Genomic DNA, 19,979 nt, shown 5'->3' on the forward strand with positions numbered 1-19,979 from the left:
TGTGCACCTTGAGGCCACGTGAAGTGTCAAACGCCCGCTGGCAGGAGGTCACGGGGCAGACCCAGGTGCCACGGGTCGACTGACTGAGATGACCGAGATGACTGGCTGATGCACCACCTGTGCCCCCCCCCCTACTGTGCCAACTTGCTGTGCTTTAGCCACCCTGCGCTCCGCTCGTTGTTGTGAACGCACACACGCACACACGCGGCACACACATGCAGCACACACACACGGCACACACATGCAGCACACACACGTGGCACGCACACAGACACACGCACACAGACACGCACACAGACACGCACACACACGGGTCGGAGAAAGCGCAACCTCGGTTTTCAATATTATTTTAAGAGACACTGGGGGAGACGTGGGGGGGGGGGCAGCCGAAAACGCCCCCCCCCGCTCCTCCAACACAAATTCTCTGAAGCCAGCGGCTGGCACGGGCGTGAAGAAAGTGTCGGGCGAACGCCAAGGCCCCTTTTGAAAGCGAGACAGCCGACGGGACGAAATTAAAAGTGTCGCGCAGCCGAAACGAAAACACAAAGACGGCCTCAAGTCTCGGTGGCACGGGGTGGCGAGGGTTCACGGTGCCTGAGCACGCGTGTGTGTGTGTGTGCATGACATGCTGTGTGTGTGTGTATGAAATGCTGTGTGTGTGCATGACATGCTGTGTGTGTGTGAATGAAATGCTGTGTGTGTGCATGACATGCTGTGTGTGTGTGAATGACATGCTGTGTGTGTGTGTATGAAATGCTGTGTGTGTGCATGACATGCTGTGTGTGTGTGCATGACATGCTGTGTGTGTGTGTATGAAATGCTGTGTGTGCATGACATGCTGTGTGTGTGTGCATGACATGCTGTGTGTGTGTGTGTATGAAATGCTGTGTGTGTGCATGACATGCTGTGTGTGTGTGCATGACATGCTGTGTGTGTGTGCATGACATGCTGTGTGTGTGTGCATGACATGCTGTGTGTGTGCATGAAATGCTGTGTGTGTGCATGACATGCTGTGTGTGTGTGCATGACATGCTGTGTGTGGGTGCATGACATGCTGTGTGTGTGTGCATGACATGCTGTGTGTGTGTGCATGACATGCTGTGTGTGTGTGTATGAAATGCTGTGTGTGTGCATGACATGCTGTGTGTGTGCATGAAATGCTGTGTGTGTGTGTGCATGAAATGCTGTGTGTGTGTGCATGAAATACTGTGTGTGTGCATGAAATGCTGTGTGTGTGTGCATGAAATGCTGTGTGTGTGTGCATGAAATGCTGTGTGTGTGTGCATGACATGCTGTGTGTGTGTGCATGACATGCTGTGTATGTGTTTGCATGAAATGTTGTGTGTGTGCATGAAATGCTGTGTGTGTGTGTGTGCATGAAATGCTGTGTCTGTGTGTGCATGAAATGCTGTGTGTGTGCATGAAATGCTGTGTGTGTGTGTGCATGAAATGCTGTGTGTGTGTGTGCATGAAATGCTGTGTGTGTGCATGAAATGCTGTGTGTGTGTGCATGACATGCTGTGTGTGTGTGCATGACATGCTGTGTGTGTGTGCATGACATGCTGTGTATGTGTGTGCATGACATGCTGTGTATGTGTGTGCATGAAATGCTGTGTGTGTGCATGAAATGCTGTGTGTGTGCATGACATGCTGTGTGCGTGTGCATGAAATGCTGTCTGTGTGCACTGAAATGCTGTGTGTGTGTGTGTGCATGAAAATGATGTGTCTGTGTGTGCATGAAATGCTGTGTGTGTGCATGAAATGCTGTGTGTGTGTGTGCATGAAATGCTGTGTGTGTGTGCATGAAATGCTGTGTGTGTGTGTGCATGAAATGCTGTGTGTGTGTGCATGAAATGCTGTGTGTGTGTGCATGAAATGCTGTGTGTGTGTGCATGAAATGCTGTGTGTGTGTGCTTGAAATGCTGTGTGTGTGTGTGTGCATGAAATGCTGTGTCTGTGTGTGCATGAAATGCTGTGTGTGTGCATGAAATGCTGTGTGTGTGTGTGTGCATGAAATGCTGTGTGTGTGTGTGCATGAAATGCTGTGTGTGTGTGCATGAAATGCTGTGTGTGTGTGTGCATGAAATGCTGTGTGTGTGTGTGTGCATGAAATGCTGTGTGTGTGTGTGCATGAAATGCTGTGTGTGTGTGTGCATGAAATGCTGTGTGTGTGTGTGCATGAAATGCTGTGTGTGTGTGCATGAAATGCTGTGTGTGTGTGTGCATGAAATGCTGTGTGTGTGTGTGCATGAAATGCTGTGTGTGTGTGTGCATGAAATGCTGTGTGTGTGTGTGCATGAAATGCTGTGTGTGTGTGCATGAAATGCTGTGTGTGTGCATGAAATGCTGTGTGTGTGCATGAAATGCTGTGTGTGTGCATGAAATGCTGTGTGTGTGCATGAAATGCTGTGTGTGTGTGCATGAAATGCTGTGTGTGTGCATGAAATGCTGTGTGTGTGCATGAAATGCTGTGTGTGTGTGCATGAAATGCTGTGTGTGTGCATGAAATGCTGTGTGTGTGCATGAAATGCTGTGTGTGTGTGCATGAAATGCTGTGTACTCCATCAACGGAGGCTCTTTACAAGCACTCTTGGGCAGTAGCCTGCTGCTGCTACTGCTGTTGCTGCTGCTGCGGCTGCTGCTCTTGCTGCTGTTGCTCCTGCTGCTGCTGCTACTGCTGCGGCGGCGGCTGCTGCTGCTTACGTGTACGTACGTCAGTTTTTTCGACGACGTTGGCGTACACACGTGTAGGCGTACGTCGGTCATCGTAACTAAATCGGAAGAAGGGAAACTGAACGTTCACAGCGGCGAGATCCAACGCAGGCGCAGGCAAGCACAGGTAGCACTGCCTTGCACGTGGGGAGAGGGGGTGTGGGGGGGTCTATCTGTCGACGACAAAGTTGCTCAGCAGGAGACTTCAACGCCCCTTATCAACCAACCCGAAAACCGGATCTTAACACTAAAACTAAACAAACATTTTTTTTATTTTGCCCGGTGTAAGGATCCATCACTGAGCTAAGAAGCGATCTGTCTATCACAAGTGGCTTATCATCATCATCACCACGTGGAAATGTCGAGCAGTAGCCAAATAGTCTAAACGCGTGACGTTGATTCTAAATGTGGAGGATAAAAACCGGAGGACCCGGAGAAAAATCCACGCGACCACGGAGGGAGAGAGACACCGCAAACTCCAAATATACAGCAGCAGGCGTCAGGGTCGGGATCGAACCCACGACCTCCTGTACACCAGGCGAGGTAGTTAACATCTCCTAGCCACCGTGATAATGATGAGAGAGAGAGACACGCAAACTCCAAATATACAGCAGCAGGCGTCAGAGTTGGGATTGAACCCACGACCTCCTGTTGACCAGGCGAGGGAGTTAAAATCTCCTAGCCACCGTGATGATGATGATGAGAGAGAGACTACGCAAACTCCAAATATACAGCAGCAGGCATCAAGGTCGGGATTGAACCCACGACCTCCTGTATATCAGGCGAGGTAGTTAACATCTTCTAGCCACCGTGCTGATGATGATGAGAGAGACACGCAAACTCCAAATATACAGCAGCAGGCGTCAGGGTCGGGATTGAACCCACGACCTCCTGCACACCAGGCGAGGTAGTTAACATCTCCTAGCCACCGTGGTGATGATGATGAGAGACACGCAAACTCCAAATATACAGCAGCAGCAGGCGTCAGGGTGGGGATTGAACCCACGACCTCCTGCACACCAGGCGAGGGAGTTAACATCTCACCACCATGGCACCCTTTTGCCACAAAGACCCTTTGAATGGCCCTTAGACCCCTAGACCCCTAGCCCCCGGGACTAACCATAGGCACCACGACAAAACCGTCAAAGCAGCCGGGCACTTCATCGGTTGAATTAACAAAGGCGTGCGGCAAAAGTCCTTGCCGCAGGACACCAAGCCACTCATTAACCGGCCTTCGTTAACCATTGTAAGAACGAGGCAGTTGTTTGACGAGCATCCTGTTAAGTTTTCATCGATTGCCGCTGCTGTGTGATCCCCTATTGAGTACCGTAATGTGCGGGTACGTTTTGTCGTGTGTTGGGATGTTGTCTCCAAAACCAGTTGCACGATGAACGATGGGACCCGGAGAAAAACCATGTGGAACAGGGGGAGATGATACAAACTCCACTCACTTTGTAGAACAGGGGGAGATCACACAAACTCCACTCACTCACTCTGTAGAACAGGGGGAGATGATACAAACTCCACTCACTCTGTAGAACATGGGGAGATCACACAAACTCCACTCACTCACTCTGTAGAACAGGGGGAGATGATACAAACTCCACTCACTCTGTAGAACATGGGGAGATCACACAAACTCCACTCACCCACTCTCACTCTGTAGAACAGGGGGAGATCACACAAACTCCACTCACTCAATCTCACTCTGTAGAACAGGGGGAGATCACACAAACTCCACTCACTCACTCTGTAGAACAGGGGGAGATCACACAAACTCCATTCACTCACTCTGTAGAACAGGGTGAGATCATACAAACTCCACTCACTCAATCTCACTCTGTAGAACAGGGGGAGATCATACAAACTCCACTCACTCAATCTCACTCTGTAGAACAGGGGGAGATCATACAAACTCCACTCACTCACTCTACAGAACAGGGGGAGATCACACAAACGCCATTCACTCACTCTGTAGAACAGGGTGACATCATACAAACTCCACTCACTCTGTAGAACAGGGGGAGATCATACAAACTCCACTCACTCACTCTGCAGAACAGGGGGAGATCATACAAACTCCACTCACTCAATCTCACTCTGTAGAACAGGGGGAGATCATACAAACTCCACTCACTCACTCTACAGAACAGGGGGAGATCACACAAACTCCATTCACTCACTCTGTAGAACAGGGTGACATCATACAAACTCCACTCACTCTGTAGAACAGGGGGAGATCATACAAACTCCACTCACTCACTCTGCAGAACAGGGGGAGATCATACAAACTCCACTCACTCACTCTCATTCTGTAGAACAGGGGGAGATCATACAAACTCCACTCACTCTGTAGAACAGGGGGAGATCATACAAACTCCACTCTCTCACTCTGTAGAACAGGGGGAGATCATACAAACTCTACTCACTCTGTAGAACAGGGGGAGATCATACAAACTCCACTCTCTCACTCTGTAGAACAGGGGGAGATCATACAAACTCCACTCTCTCACTCTGTAGAACAGGGGGAGATCATACAAACTCCACTCACTCACTCTGTAGAACAGGGGGAGATCACACAAACTCCACTCACTCACTCTGTAGAACAGGGGGAGATCACACCAACTCCACTCACTCTGTAGAACAGGGGGAGATCATACAAACTCCACTCACTCACTCTGCAGAACAGGGGGAGATCATACAAACTCCACTCACTCAATCTCACTCTGTAGAACAGGGGGAGATCATACAAACTCCACTCACTCACTCTACAGAACAGGGGGAGATCACACAAACTCCATTCACTCACTCTGTAGAACAGGGTGACATCATACAAACTCCACTCACTCTGTAGAACAGGGGGAGATCATACAAACTCCACTCTCTCACTCTGTAGAACAGGGGGAGATCATACAAACTCCACTCTCTCACTCTGTAGAACAGGGGGAGATCATACAAACTCCACTCACTCTGTAGAACAGGGGGAGATCATACAAACTCCACTCACTCACTCTGCAGAACAGGGGGAGATCATACAAACTCCACTCACTCACTCTCACTCTGTAGAACAGGGGGAGATCATACAAACTCCACTCACTCTGTAGAACAGGGGGAGATCATACAAACTCCACTCTCTCACTCTGTAGAACAGGGGGAGATCATACAAACTCTACTCACTCTGTAGAACAGGGGGAGATCACACAAACTCCATTCACTCACTCTGTAGAACAGGGTGACATCATACAAACTCCACTCACTCTGTAGAACAGGGGGAGATCATACAAACTCCACTCACTCACTCTGCAGAACAGGGGGAGATCATACAAACTCCACTCACTCACTCTCACTCTGTAGAACAGGGGGAGATCATACAAACTCCACTCACTCTGTAGAACAGGGGGAGATCATACAAACTCCACTCTCTCACTCTGTAGAACAGGGGGAGATCATACAAACTCTACTCACTCTGTAGAACAGGGGGAGATCATACAAACTCCACTCTCTCACTCTGTAGAACAGGGGGAGATCATACAAACTCCACTCTCTCACTCTGTAGAACAGGGGGAGATCATACAAACTCCACTCACTCACTCTGTAGAACAGGGGGAGATCACACAAACTCCACTCACTCACTCTGTAGAACAGGGGGAGATCACACCAACTCCACTCACTCTGTAGAACAGGGGGAGATCATACAAACTCCACTCACTCACTCTGCAGAACAGGGGGAGATCATACAAACTCCACTCACTCAATCTCACTCTGTAGAACAGGGGGAGATCATACAAACTCCACTCACTCACTCTACAGAACAGGGGGAGATCACACAAACTCCATTCACTCACTCTGTAGAACAGGGTGACATCATACAAACTCCACTCACTCTGTAGAACAGGGGGAGATCATACAAACTCCACTCTCTCACTCTGTAGAACAGGGGGAGATCATACAAACTCCACTCTCTCACTCTGTAGAACAGGGGGAGATCATACAAACTCCACTCACTCTGTAGAACAGGGGGAGATCATACAAACTCCACTCACTCACTCTGCAGAACAGGGGGAGATCATACAAACTCCACTCACTCACTCTCACTCTGTAGAACAGGGGGAGATCATACAAACTCCACTCTCTCACTCTGTAGAACAGGGGGAGATCATACAAACTCCACTCTCTCACTCTGTAGAACAGGGGGAGATCATACAAACTCCACTCACTCACTCTGTAGAACAGGGGGAGATCACACAAACTCCACTCACTCACTCTGTAGAACAGGGGGAGATCACACCAACTCCACTCACTCTGTAGAACAGGGGGAGATCATACAAACTCCACTCACTCACTCTGCAGAACAGGGGGAGATCATACAAACTCCACTCACTCAATCTCACTCTGTAGAACAGGGGGAGATCATACAAACTCCACTCACTCACTCTACAGAACAGGGGGAGATCACACAAACTCCATTCACTCACTCTGTAGAACAGGGGGAGATCATACAAACTCCACTCACTCACTCTGCAGAACAGGGGGAGATCATACAAACTCCACTCACTCACTCTCACTCTGTAGAACAGGGGGAGATCATACAAACTCCACTCACTCTGTAGAACAGGGGGAGATCATACAAACTCCACTCACTCACTCTGCAGAACAGGGGGAGATCATACAAACTCCACTCACTCACTCTGTAGAACAGGGAGAGATCACACAAACTCCACTCTCTCGCTCGAGCCCTGTGCAATCTGCACGTCTGCCGTGTCATCTCGAAGGAGAAGACGAGTGGATGTAAGGAGCAGAAGAAACAAAAAGCGGAACTAAAACTAACAGCAGCTCACACGAGGAAGCGTGGTATGTGTGCCGATAGCGGGCAGGTCCACGCCCGACCGCCTTTGTTTCTCTCATAGCCAGGCTCACACACAACACCAGGTATTCATTTGAGGCTGAGTCGACCTAGGGGCGATACAAAGAATCCCCCGTGTAGCCTCTAACAGGCTGTTAGCGAGTAGCAGCGCCTATGAAGGCTACCGGCACTGTGGCACACGAGGGGGTGGGTGGCCAGCACCACGCCCGGCCGCCTTTGTCTCCCCAGTGGCGATGTTTACACACCGCACCAGGAGGAACTCATTTGAGGCTGAGTCGACCTAGGGGAGGCCCGGAACCTGGCTCAGATCATCGTCACTGATGTTGGTTGGCCGTGAGCGGGAATCGAACTCGGGCCGCGGGTTCGTAACGCAGCGCTAACCACTACACCCACCGCTCCCCACAAAGATCCCCCATGTAGCCTTAACAGACTGTAGGGGCAAGTGCTGTTAGCGAGCACCACAAAGACAAAGATCACCCGTGTAGCCTTAACAGACTGTAGGGGCAAGTGCTGTTAGCGAGCACCACAAAGACAAAGATCACCCGTGTAGCCTAAACAGACTGTAGGGGCAAGTGCTGTTAGCGAGCACCACAAAGACAAAGATCACCCGTGTAGCCTTAACAGATTGTAGGGGCAAGTGCTGTTAGCGAGCACCACAAAGACAAAGATCACCCGTGTAGCCTTAACAGACTGTAGGGGCAAGTGCTGTTAGCGAGCACCACAAAGACAAAGATCACCCGTATAGCCTTAACAGATTGTAGGGGCAAGTGCTGTTAGCGAGCAACACAAAGACAAAGATCACCCGTATAGCCTTCACAGACTGTAGGGGCAAGTGCTGTTAGCGAGCACCACAGAGACAAAGATCACCCGTATAGCCTTACCAGACTGTAGGGGCAAGTGCTGTTAGCGAGCACCACACACACGCACGGTGGAAAGTATCGAGTGGTCGCGTTCGCAAGGAGTCTCCTACCCGCTTGGCGCCGTGACGAAGTCTCCGTCATCCTCGTCCCCGCCGCCAAACATCGTCCAACAACAACAACGACGACGTCAAAGAAGAAGACTGTTGGTTGTAAATCCTTAATAATTGTTGTTGTAAAGCCTTCGTGATAATCGCCAAGGGGTTTAAACAATTGCTGGGCGGTGGTAAGGAGGGGGGTTGGTTAGGTAGGGGCTTAATAAAACACTGCTAATTGTTATTAAATCGCTTCTAAGCGTTCGAAAATGTTCCCGTGGGAGAAAGAGCGACAGCCCGAAACAGCCCCAGTTACAATGACAATCCCGGAATCAGCTGAGCAGTCAGCTGATGCCGCAAAGTGTGGGGTGCTTTACGGCCAACACGACAACGTCGTGAAATGTCTCGACTCAGCATGGCCGCCGCCGCTGCCATCGAGGCCACGTGGTGGTGGTGGTCGTCGATGGGGGAAATTGAATTCCATGCCGCGGTCGAGCAGCGCTCGATGTTCTCACCTGGATCAATGAACGTATTCCGCGATTACACTCACACACAACCACTCACACAACCACTAACTCAACCACTCACTCACACTCACTCACTCAACCACTTACTCAACCACTCACACACTCAACCACTCACTCACACACTCAACCACTCACTAACTCAACCACTCACACAATCAACCACTCACTCAACTGCTCACACAATCAACCACTCACTCAACCACTCACACTCAACCACTAACACACTCAATCAACACACTCAACCACTCACACAACCACTCACTCACTCACTCAACCAATCACACAATCAACCACTCACACACTCAACCACTCACAATCAACCACTCACACAATCAACCACTGAACTCACTCAACCACTCACACAATCAACCACTCACACTCACCCAGGTAGCCCCCCTTGCAAATAGGCAAAGTTTCACGAGTCACAATCGCTTTTTTATTTCATCTCCTGGTTCAACAAAGGACAAGGTTCATTTGGAGCTTTCGTGACTGCAGGAATTACTCTTTTAGTTCTTTCGGTGAAGTCACGTAGAAAGAGAAAATAATAAATTCAATACTAGCATACGACGTTTCGATTGCAACACAAGCAATCATCACCGTGCCACTCATTGACATGCTAATTTATCTAACCCCTCCCTCTCTCCGCCCCCTCTCTCTATTTAAGGCCTCGACAGAGGCGTGGTTTCTCTGTGTGCCTATGTATGTATCTCTGTGATATCTGTCTCTACTTATGTCTCTGGTTCTGTGGTTTATCTCTCTCTAAAATTTTGCATTCTCAGGAAGAACGTAATCAACCAGGTAGGGTGTTGACTGTTATGTTATCCGACTCTCTGTTGTATTACATTACATTTCTAAGTCTACTAGATTTGTGTTTCTATTTAATTTATATCTGATGATGACGATTGCTTGTGTTGCAATCGAAACGTCGTATGCTAGTCTTTAATGTATTGCTTTCTCTTTATACGCGACTTTACCGAAAGAACCAAACGAGTAATGGACAAGGTGACACTGAGCAGGAAGTACCAACCTCTGCACGATAATCACTCAGCTGGGATTACACAGAGCAATCATCCCTACTGGCGGCAGACTGATGCCCGCTCGCAGGACAAGTGCCGAGTCGCTTTGGCTGCGCGTGGACAGCTGCCACCGGGGGCATCCTTGATAAATGTTTGAGACGAGATGCAAGTCGGTCGCGCATTGCGTGCAAAGGGCTCCGATACGACCCCCCCCCCCCCCCCGCCCGCCCGGAGTAAAAAGGCACCATATCAAAAACATTATCATCGTTACATTTGCCGTATCCCCTCCTAGTTTTCGGCTCGCCGCTAATCTCCGATGTCAGCGGTGCGTCGTCATCGTCGTAGTCATCGTCGTAGTCAGCGTCATCATCAGCGTCGTCATCAGCGTCGTCATCATCAGCGTCATCATCGTTGTCATCATCGTCGTCATCATCGTCATCATCGTCGTCATCATCGTCGTCATCGTCATCATCAGCATCGTCATCATCGTCGTCGTCATCGTCATCATCGTCGTCGTCGTTATCATCGTCGTCGTCGTCATCGTCGTCATCATCATCATCGTCGTCATTATCGTCGTCATCATCATCATCAGCGTCATCGTCGTCATCATCATCATCGTCGTCATCATCATCATCGTCATCATCGTCATCATCATCATCATCGTCATCATCATCAGCGTCGTCATCCTCGTCATCCACGACCATCACCAGTGTCGCCGTCATCGTCAGTCTTTCTTGAGGAATCCCTTGTAGAGCTTGCGTAGTTTCTCCACATCGCGGGCGGGCGGCTGCCTCCAGGCGTACCACGGGTACCACGGCTCACGCGGCTCGCCGGGAGATCCGCCGGCGCCGTGGGGCGGCGGGGGGGTGAGCGACACGGCACCGTGCGCGTTCGTGAAGTCCTCCGGCGTCGCCGGCTCGGCGAGCAGCGGCAGCTCCATCAGCAGCAGCCCTGCGAGCGCACAGCGCAGTCAAACCAACAAAACACAAACACTGAACATTTAGGGGGGGGCACGGGGCTTGTGTGTGTTGAACCGCACCACCGTACATAGCCAGCCCTGCTAATTGGATTTTCAGGTAGGGAGGGGGGCAACCCCTCCAACAATGAAAAATGATAGAGTTGTTAGTAAGTGAGGACTTGTCCCTTGCTTTTGATTCGACGCGTGTGCGGTGATGGCGCAGCCGTCGATCGAGGGTCGAATTCGAACCGCGTCGTGTGATCGGCATCGCGCTCGCTGAAGGTGTTGATGCCTTCAGGGAAGTCGTGCGCTGTATACGCAACTGCGCACAGTTCTGTGAGTCGCTTATAACCGCTTTGCCGTTACTTATTGCCAATTATAGACTCAGACTATTGTCCTATCATCTCATAGAGTCCCTGGCACGTAGTAATATGCTACACAGTGGCAGTGGGGGTCGCAAAATGCCGAATTATTACTAATAAACCCCAATGGTCTGATTGAAATTAGGGATTTCGATCGGATCATTGGGGGGGCATGTGCCACCGGAGGGTACAGGACATGCACACACACACTCACTCGCTCTTGTCTGCCACTCAACTTTCTCCAGTTCAGCAAGAAAATAATACAATTACGTACCGTAATCTTGGGCTTTCTTAATCGCCGCCAGCAGATTCTTATGCTGCCTTTGGCAGAGGCCTGTGAATAAAATTGACATGAAACAGAAGTGTATTAATAGTTAATAATGCGGTACGTTTGGAACCGACGCCCATTCTATTAATTGTGATCAATTCACTCACCGGTTAGCGACGGGTCAAACACAATGCCTTGGTGTGGGCAAATAAACTGCTGCAGAAGACGGATGTTCTGCAAGGACACCACAAGAAGTGTTAATTAAGTGGTTCTTCTTCACCTGGGGTGCACGTCACCTCTTGGGTGTGCGAGATGCCCTTTCTGGGGGGTAGCGAGACACGGGCAGATTCTTTTAGAAGGCAAATCATCGAAAACACAAATTAAGCATGGGCATGTAAGTACAACTTACTTTTCATCTTCTTGGTTCTTTCGGTAAAGTCACGTAGAAGGGAAGTAATCAAATAATAAAAATAAAACATAATAAAATAAAAAAATTCTCACGACGTTTCGGCTACAACGCAAGCAGCCGTCTTCAGGTGAAGAATGAGACACTACCAAGCTAGGAGCTTATATAACAGGACCCTGCGGGGTGGGCTGGTAGGAATAATACTTAGTACCGGTACAGAGATATCGACCGGGTATAGAGGAGTTAAAGAAAAAATTACTGTATTCTAGTGTAACGTTAATTAAAAGTGTTTGTTTTGACAAGAAACGCTGTGAGATTTAAAGACTCGTAGTCTTTCATTTCCAACACCACCCTCAACACCACCCCTCCCACGGACGGACGGATGGACACATTAATCTATTGGTGGTCTGGTCCACTTCGTTCCTACCAGTATTAGTTTAACACGTAGTAGGCTTTCGCGACCAATATCATCCATAATGTAGTTTTTTTTATTTGGGGGGGGGGGGGGGTTAGATAGCGTAAATGTGTCGTTAAACCCGCCACCACCCGACACAGCGTGACCAGAACGTGGCCAATTCGTGAGTCGTACAGCAACACCGGTGTGCTGGAGAGCGAATCCACAACAATATTATGCGTCTTCTTGGTTCTTTCGGTAAAGTCACGGAGAAGGGAAGTAATCAAATAATAAAAATAAAACATAATAAAATAATTCTCACAATGTTTTATTTTTATTATTTTAACTAGGCCTCAGTAACTTTAAAGTGACTAATAAAGTTAATAAACCACTCATTATAGTGCGCGCGTCTCGTTAAAATGTAACTCTTACACGCGGCTACTCACGTTAATGTTAAAAGTGCAATTTATTTTTTATAAACATTAAAATAAACGCTTAATATACCTTGCCACGCAAAAGCCTAAGGCTGTATACGAGGCGCTTACGGACTAGGCCTCAGTAACTTTAAAGTGACTAATACATTTCGATTTAAAGCTTTCGTGACTGCAGGGATTCATCTTCTTGTTTCTTTCGGTAAAGTCACGTAGAAGGGAAGTAATAAAATAATAATTGTTTTATTATGTTTTATTTTTATTATTTTATTACTTCCCTTCTACGTGACTTTACCGAAAGAAACAAGAAGGTGACTAATACAGTTTATAAACTACTGATTATAGCGCGCGCCTGTCGTTAAAATTTAACTCTTACACGCGGCTACTCGCGTTAATGTTAAAAGTGCAATTTATTTTTTATAAACAAATTAAAATAAACGCTTAATATACCTTGCCACGCAAAGGCCTAAGGCTGTATACGAGGCGCTAACGGACTAGGCCTCAGTAACTTAAAAGTGACAAATAAAGTTAATAAACCACTCATAATAGTGCGCGCGTCTCGTTAAAATGTAACTCTTACACGCGGCTACTGACGTTAATGTTAAAAGTGCAATTCACTTTTTATAAACATATTAAAATAAACGCTTCATATACCTTGCCACGCAAAGGCCTAAGGCTGTATACGAGGCGCTGAATGACTAGGCCTCAGTAACTTTAAAGTGACTAATACAGTTTATAAACTACTGATTATAGCGCGCACGCCTGTCGTTAAAATGTAACTCTTACACGCGGCTACTCGCGTTAATGTTAAAAGTGCAATTATTTTTTTATAAACATTAAAATAAACGCTTAATATACCTTGCCACGCAAAAGCCTAAGGCTGTATACGAGGCGCTAACGGACTAGGCCTCAGTAACATTATAGTTGCGCGCGTCTCGTTAAAATGTAACTCTTACACGCGGCTACTCACGTTAATGTTAACGAAACGCGCGCACTTTATTTAATTTCAAGGTTTTAATCAAAAGCTATCTCAGGGAATAAGGGAATGTTACACGTGTCATGCCAAGTGTTTGCAGTAGGGGGCGATGTTGCTACCAGGATAGCGTCACTGAGTCTAAAGGTTTTTGTAGGGTCATGCCAAGTGTTTGCAGTAGGGGGCGATGTTGATACACGGAGGGACGGACGGACGGACAGTCGGACGGACGGACGGACGGAGTCGGACGGACGGACACATTAATCTATTGGTGGTCTGGTCCACTTCGTTCCTACCAGTATAAGCTGGGTTGAAGGTGGAAGAGCGGCTTAACAAAAATAATGTGCATATGAAGAGGAATTTAGCATATTCTTCATATGCACATTCTTTTTGTTAAGGCGCTCTTCTTGCACCTCCAACGCAGCTTATATATAAGCTCCTAGCTTGGTAGTGTCTCATTCTTCACCTGAAGACGGCTGCTTGCGTTGTAGCCGAAACGTCGTGAGAATTATTTTATTTTATTATGTTTTATTTTTATTATTTTATTACTTCCCTTCTACGTGACTTTACCGAAAGAACCAAGAAGATACAACTTACTTTGTTTCATCAAACCTGTGTGTCTTTATAAACGTTGTAATTTTGTTTTACGATTGAGAATCAAAGGCGTGCAAAGGCTGCAGTAAAGGCTAAGCACCACTGTGTTCAGTGAATAACAACAATGTCAATGTGTGTGTGTATATATATAGTGTCTAAATCTAATTTAGAGGATACTGGCATAGGATAATTAGCCTGAGCGCAGACGAGATATTAATTTAACTCGTCGTCCGTAGCAGCTGAGGAGGCATCACTTCAGCGACTCCAATTTGTTCGTGCGGCCAAAAACCAGCAAATCACGAATGTGTTTTGTTAAATAGCCGTGTGAATAAATCCACACACGGCTAAAAGTGTCTGTTCCATCCCAAGGGGGTTCCGGTTATCTGCTCTGGCCCGCGCGCTTAAATGGCCAGCACGCTTGACTTATAATCCAGCGGCCGCAGGGTTCAATTCCATCTCCTGGCACGGCAGCGCAAACGACGGTGGAAGTTTCTGAAATCCTCCTCCTCCTCGCCACCGCTGCCTGTTGTCCGTCTACCCGGCGGTGTTAATGGGAACGCCAGCAGCTGGCCGAGTGTGATGGGGTAAAGTGTGGGCAATTGAAAACCTCTTTTTTTTTCTTGGTTCTTTCGGTAAAGTCACGTAGAAGGGAAAGAATAAAATAATAAAAATAAAGCATAATAAAATAATTCTCACGACGTTTCGGCCACAACGCAAGCAGCCGTCCTCAGGTGGAGAATAGGTCTGTCGGGGAGACAGCGTCTGAATGAAACACCACCACGCTTGGAGCGTATATTTAAGCTGGGTTGGAAGGGGGAGAGCGCCTTGACAAAATCATTTGCATATCAAGAGGAATTTAGCATATTTATGGGAAATGCAGGTATGCGATTAGTACTACCAGTGGAATGTGTAGGAGGTGGGCGGGGGGTTTAAAGTCATTATGCCCGTGCATTATGCAGGAATAGCAGCATCAAAGGGAGGGGATAGGGGTAGCATTAATAAAGTGAAGGAATGTTAATAGTATGTAGCTGCAGTAACTAAACCACCACGTATTATTTAAAAAAAAATTATTTTATTTTTTTTAAATGTTTTCTTTAATTGTATTATTTGATTGTCTATCTACATGACTTTACCGAAAGAACCAAGAATATATATCTCTTCCAATATGTCTAGTCAGCATGGAAGAGCAGGGCAAATCGCTCCATAGAGCTCCTGAGAGCAGAGGCAGCTTCCGGCAAGCAGTGAGCCGAGAAAGAATCTGCAGGGCTGCACCTTTATCTTTCTAACATCCCTCTACACATGGAATAGCCATCAAGCGAACGCAAAACCAACAACGACCACCACTGCAACAACGCCGACAACAATCATGCCAACCACAACCGCACCTAAAAAAAAAACACAACAACCACCAACAACCACAACAACTACCACAACAACGGTCCCGAGGGGGCATTCACGCTGAGGTGGAAGATGGAAAGTTGGCAGAGGCTCGCGAAGTGGAATGTTTTTGGTCAGCTTGTTGTTTTGTTATTACAGTCGATCATCGATTAGCCGGAGGCTTCAGGGGGGAGGGGGTGCCAGATATTTGTAAACGCCGGATAATCATTATATCATCATGATTTCAAATAGCTTATTTTTGCACATTCTTGAAAAACATTGTGTTTTTAGGTGTTGTGCATGTTTTTTGTTGCGTTTTAAATTTGTTTACTATGTGAAACTGGCATAAACATACAAAGACAAACAGAAATATATTACTGTAAAAAGTTAATGTATTTAACGTACCGTACTTACCACTCCAATCTCCAAGACTCTGCATGGGGTGGTGTACATATTGCTACGCTCTTGTTTCAACACAACATGTGTTTGATAATAGTATTTAATATTTGACACTGAAATCAAGCATAACTATTATGTAGTTTAGAATGTAGTGTAAACAATATTTGACACTGAAATCAAGCATAGCTACTACGTAGTGTATAGTACTGGTAGGAACCTCCTGGTTACACTAGCCCACAGGGGATTATTGTGTCCGTCCGTCCGTCGTGCAGGGAGGGGCTGGGTGGGGAGGGAGGGGCTGGGTGGGGAGGGTGGGGAGGGTGGGGCTGGGTGGGGAGGGGCTGGGTGAGGAGGGTGGGGAGGGGCTGGGTGGGGTGGGGCTGGGTGGGGAGGGGCTGGTCACCCCGTGGTGCCCTTATAAAACTAAACGTTTAACCTACTCACGCCGGCTTGTGCCCGCCCTCACAGTCGGGCATATTTGCGGAATACACCACGCCGCCGTTGACCCTGGCCATTGACCGAGCAACCCAACGTTCCTACCAGCTCCCTCCGCAGGAATGTGTTGTATATATTTGACACTGAAATCAAGCTACTTTTTTCGTCACGCACACGGTGCCGATCGCTGCACTGGTTACAGCCTTCGGAGCGGCTTTGCCAGTTTCGCCGGATCGGCCCGGGACCGCCAGATGTTGGATGCAGCCGGTAAATTACAATCGACGATCAACCGTATAATTGTGAGTGATGTCTGCTGAACACCCCCAACCAGCCGCTTGCTTACCTTGAAGTCCATTATGATCTTTGGGTCTCGGCAAGCCGGGCACGGGTTTGAACAGACGTTACTTCCTCTCTGTAACACGGGAACAACACGCGCGCGAAAATCTGACTGCTTATCCGTACATTCAAATGAAGCTCAAACCTCCCGTAAAACACGTGACCTCCGTGTGACCAACGCCACTCTGAATCCCTCCCGTTGCTGCCGATGACGACGGTAATGATTCCGATGTAATGCTGATATAGCTGCTGACAATGATTATGCTGCAACTATTTATGCTTCTGCTGATGATGATGCCGAGGCTGCGGATGCTGATAATAATTGCGCAGTGTATGTTGCCGATGGTGATGATTATGCCACACTGCCGATGGTGATGATATGCATGTGTTTAGTCCCACGATGCTGGTTTTGCTGCTGCTGCTAATGAAGCAACTGGTGCTCCTGCTGTTGTGGAGTCACTCATGCAGACAGCTATGGCTGCAGGGTTTGGTGGTACATGTTGTTTATGTCGTTTATTGTGAAATTATGATCACTGTTACATTGCTTTCATGGCTTTATTTTGGTGATTTCGAAAAGTTTTTTGATCTGGCCATGTTTGTTTGTCGGAGTACGGCGTTAGAATGATGGCTTTAATCTAAGTTGTCTTGTGGTTGTTGTTGTTTGACTTGCATCCCACTGGGATTTTTGCACACAGTGTTGGTGTACGGTGCTTTTTCTGCAATATTTTGGTGTCTTTTCTTGGATTTTCTGTTTGCACATAGTCACATATTCACTTTAAGATGTTTTCTTGTTCATGTTTTAGTTTTTTGTTTGTTGAGGTTGCACCCGATTCAAGAGCCGAATGGCTCACAGGACTATACCTAATAAATGAAACATGAAAAATGAAACTGATGACGATGACAAGGTGTGTTTCAATGTTCTTCATTGCAAGGCCCGTGGGCCACTAAAGACCCCTGACAATACACAAATCTGATAACACTCCCTCTGCCCCCCTCCCCCCCGTCATCGTGCTGCTGTCAAACCCCCAATGGTTTCAAATGTGTGGTGGCCAGAGGTCGCAAACGGGTTTTGATTCCTTACCCGTACCCGTACCCGGCCGCACCAGGGTCGCAAATGGGTACCCGTATGCTACCCGTACCCTACCCGAAATGAGTGACAAACGGTTACTCACCAGTGACTCACGGCCTACCCGTACCCGTACCCGGCCGCACCAGGGTCGCAAACGGGTACCCGTACCTGGCCGGGTACGGGTAGCCGGGTTTCGGGTAGGGTATGGGTATCGGGTACCCGGTTGCGACCTCTGGTGGTGGCCCTCACACTACTGATGACGCCCCGCCCTCTCTGAAAATGAGTGAAGAACTCCAGTGCACTTAGTCTTACGATGCAGGTCTTGCGTGTTTTCTGGGGAGGGATTCCACCTTTGTGGTTCCGTCTGTAATCCTTCCAGATGGGAATCTCCCCATAGCGCTCGATATATTCTGCGGAAGAAAGAAAACAACGGTTCGCCATCGGACAGACTGGGCCCTGCCACGGCCACGTGGAACTTCCATCACCGGCTCTGGGTCCAGGTGGCTCGGATGTTAGAGACACCGAGCCGGCACTGCCGAGATCCAGGGTTCAGGCCCCGGGTAGGTTTCATCTTTTGCCGACAAAAAGGGCGCTGGGTTTTTTCTGTTGTCACCCAGTTCTGACCGACCCTTCGATCGATTTGGGAAAAGCGACAAAGCAACATCGCCCCCCTACTGGCAGAGCAATGCACGCTTGCCGGCCGGTGCTGCGTTCACTTTACGCCGCACAAGGACAGCTGCTACCGTGGGGGGAGGGGGGGGGGTGGAGGGTCTTTGGGTGGGGGGGTCAATCACCTTCGCTGTCCAGATACTCCCAGGGGTTCTGCCGCAGGTGGGCCAGGGGGTCAGGGGCCGCCGGGGTCAACTCCCCCGTCGCGGCCGTGCAGCGAGGCCTCCACAGCGGAGGGGCGGCCGGCCAGACGGGCCTCAGAGCCGCGACCCTCCGCAACACCTTGGGGGGGGGGAGGGTTTCGCCGCACCTCAGATTAGCACGGTCGGCTACGTACGGTGCAAATGAAGTTACACATGCTGTACATACACAATGCGCATAGACTCAACAACGCCCATTGACTCAACAACGCCCATTGACTCAACACTGCCCATAGACTCAACACTGCCCATAGACTAACACTACCCATAGACTCAACACTGCCCATAGACTCAACACTGCCCATAGACTCAACACTACCCATAGACTCAACACTGCCCATAGACTCAACACTACCCATAGACTAACACTGGCCATAGACTCAACACTGCCCATAGACTAACACTACCCATAGACTAACACTACCCATAGACTCAACACTGCCCATAGACTCAACACTGCCCATAGGGGCAGACCCAGGTGCCATGGGTCGACTTACTGAGATAACTGGCCGATGCACCACCTGTGCCAAATGTGCCAGGCTAGGTGCACCAGGTCACAGGGCAGAGGACAGGTGCCATGGGTCGACTGAGATGATTGGCCGATGCCACCACCTGACCTCCTACTGTGGCAGGCTAGGTGCACTAGGTCACGGGGCAGACCCAGCAGGTGCCACGGGTCGGCCGAGATGACAGGGCCGATGCACCACCTATGCCCCCCAACTGTGCTAACTCGCTGTGCTTTATCCGCCCGGCGCTCCGCTCGTTGTTGTGAGCGCCAAGCCTGCTCCACGTGTATGGGGGTGACACACACCACGACAGCCAATCCGTTTCTTGACGCGCGCGTGTTTTGTTTTTAACGGGTGACGCCTTCCATCTATCGACTCTTACCTGTGCTCCTTCGCCTCCTCCGGCCGCCGGGAGCCTGGCGACGACGAGGAGAGACGACGCTAACCTCGACCGGCTTCTCAAGGACAGAGCAATTCCCGCCATTGCTAAGGGTTGGCGTCTTCTTCACCCCCCCCCCCCCAATCGATTCG

General features: G+C 48.8%; 2 protein-coding genes across 2 annotated transcripts in view; both read right to left on the reverse strand.

The window, feature by feature from the left end:
* FKBP15 (FKBP prolyl isomerase family member 15) overlaps positions 1-8,851 on the reverse strand; it is a 54,557-nt gene extending 45,706 nt beyond the window's left edge. The window contains 1 exon segment of the mRNA XM_061578800.1: positions 8,547-8,851. Coding sequence (XP_061434784.1) covers positions 8,547-8,599 — 53 coding nt within the window. The 5' untranslated portion in view covers positions 8,600-8,851.
* A 612-nt stretch (positions 8,852-9,463) lies between these two features.
* LOC133360211 (small ribosomal subunit protein mS40-like) lies at positions 9,464-19,979 on the reverse strand. The gene is made up of 7 exons (XM_061578842.1): positions 19,831-19,979; positions 18,868-19,024; positions 18,386-18,483; positions 17,012-17,080; positions 11,827-11,893; positions 11,666-11,725; positions 9,464-11,022 (listed from the first exon to the last, which is right to left on the reverse strand). The coding sequence occupies exons 1-7, from the start codon at positions 19,930-19,932 to the stop codon at positions 10,796-10,798; spliced, it is 780 nt and encodes a 259-aa protein (XP_061434826.1). The 5' UTR covers positions 19,933-19,979; the 3' UTR covers positions 9,464-10,795.

The sequence above is a fragment of the Lethenteron reissneri genome, chromosome 67 (assembly GCF_015708825.2).
Source record: "Lethenteron reissneri isolate LAM-NWPU_2019-01 chromosome 67, ASM1570882v1, whole genome shotgun sequence".
Classification (NCBI taxonomy): Eukaryota; Metazoa; Chordata; class Hyperoartia; order Petromyzontiformes; family Petromyzontidae; genus Lethenteron; species Lethenteron reissneri.

Bases quoted from the DNA above. Each gene is read 5' to 3' on its own strand.
- LOC133360211 (XM_061578842.1), bottom strand. From the start codon at position 19,932: ATGGCGGGAATTGCTCTGTCCTTGAGAAGCCGGTCGAGGTTAGCGTCG. The intron at 11,726-11,826 runs GTGAGTGAATTG...TTTTATTCACAG, and splicing joins GTTTGACCCGTCGCTAACCG to GCCTCTGCCAAAGGCAGCAT. The intron at 11,023-11,665 runs GTACGTAATTGT...GTGCGCTCGCAG, and splicing joins TAAGAAAGCCCAAGATTACG to GGCTGCTGCTGATGGAGCTG.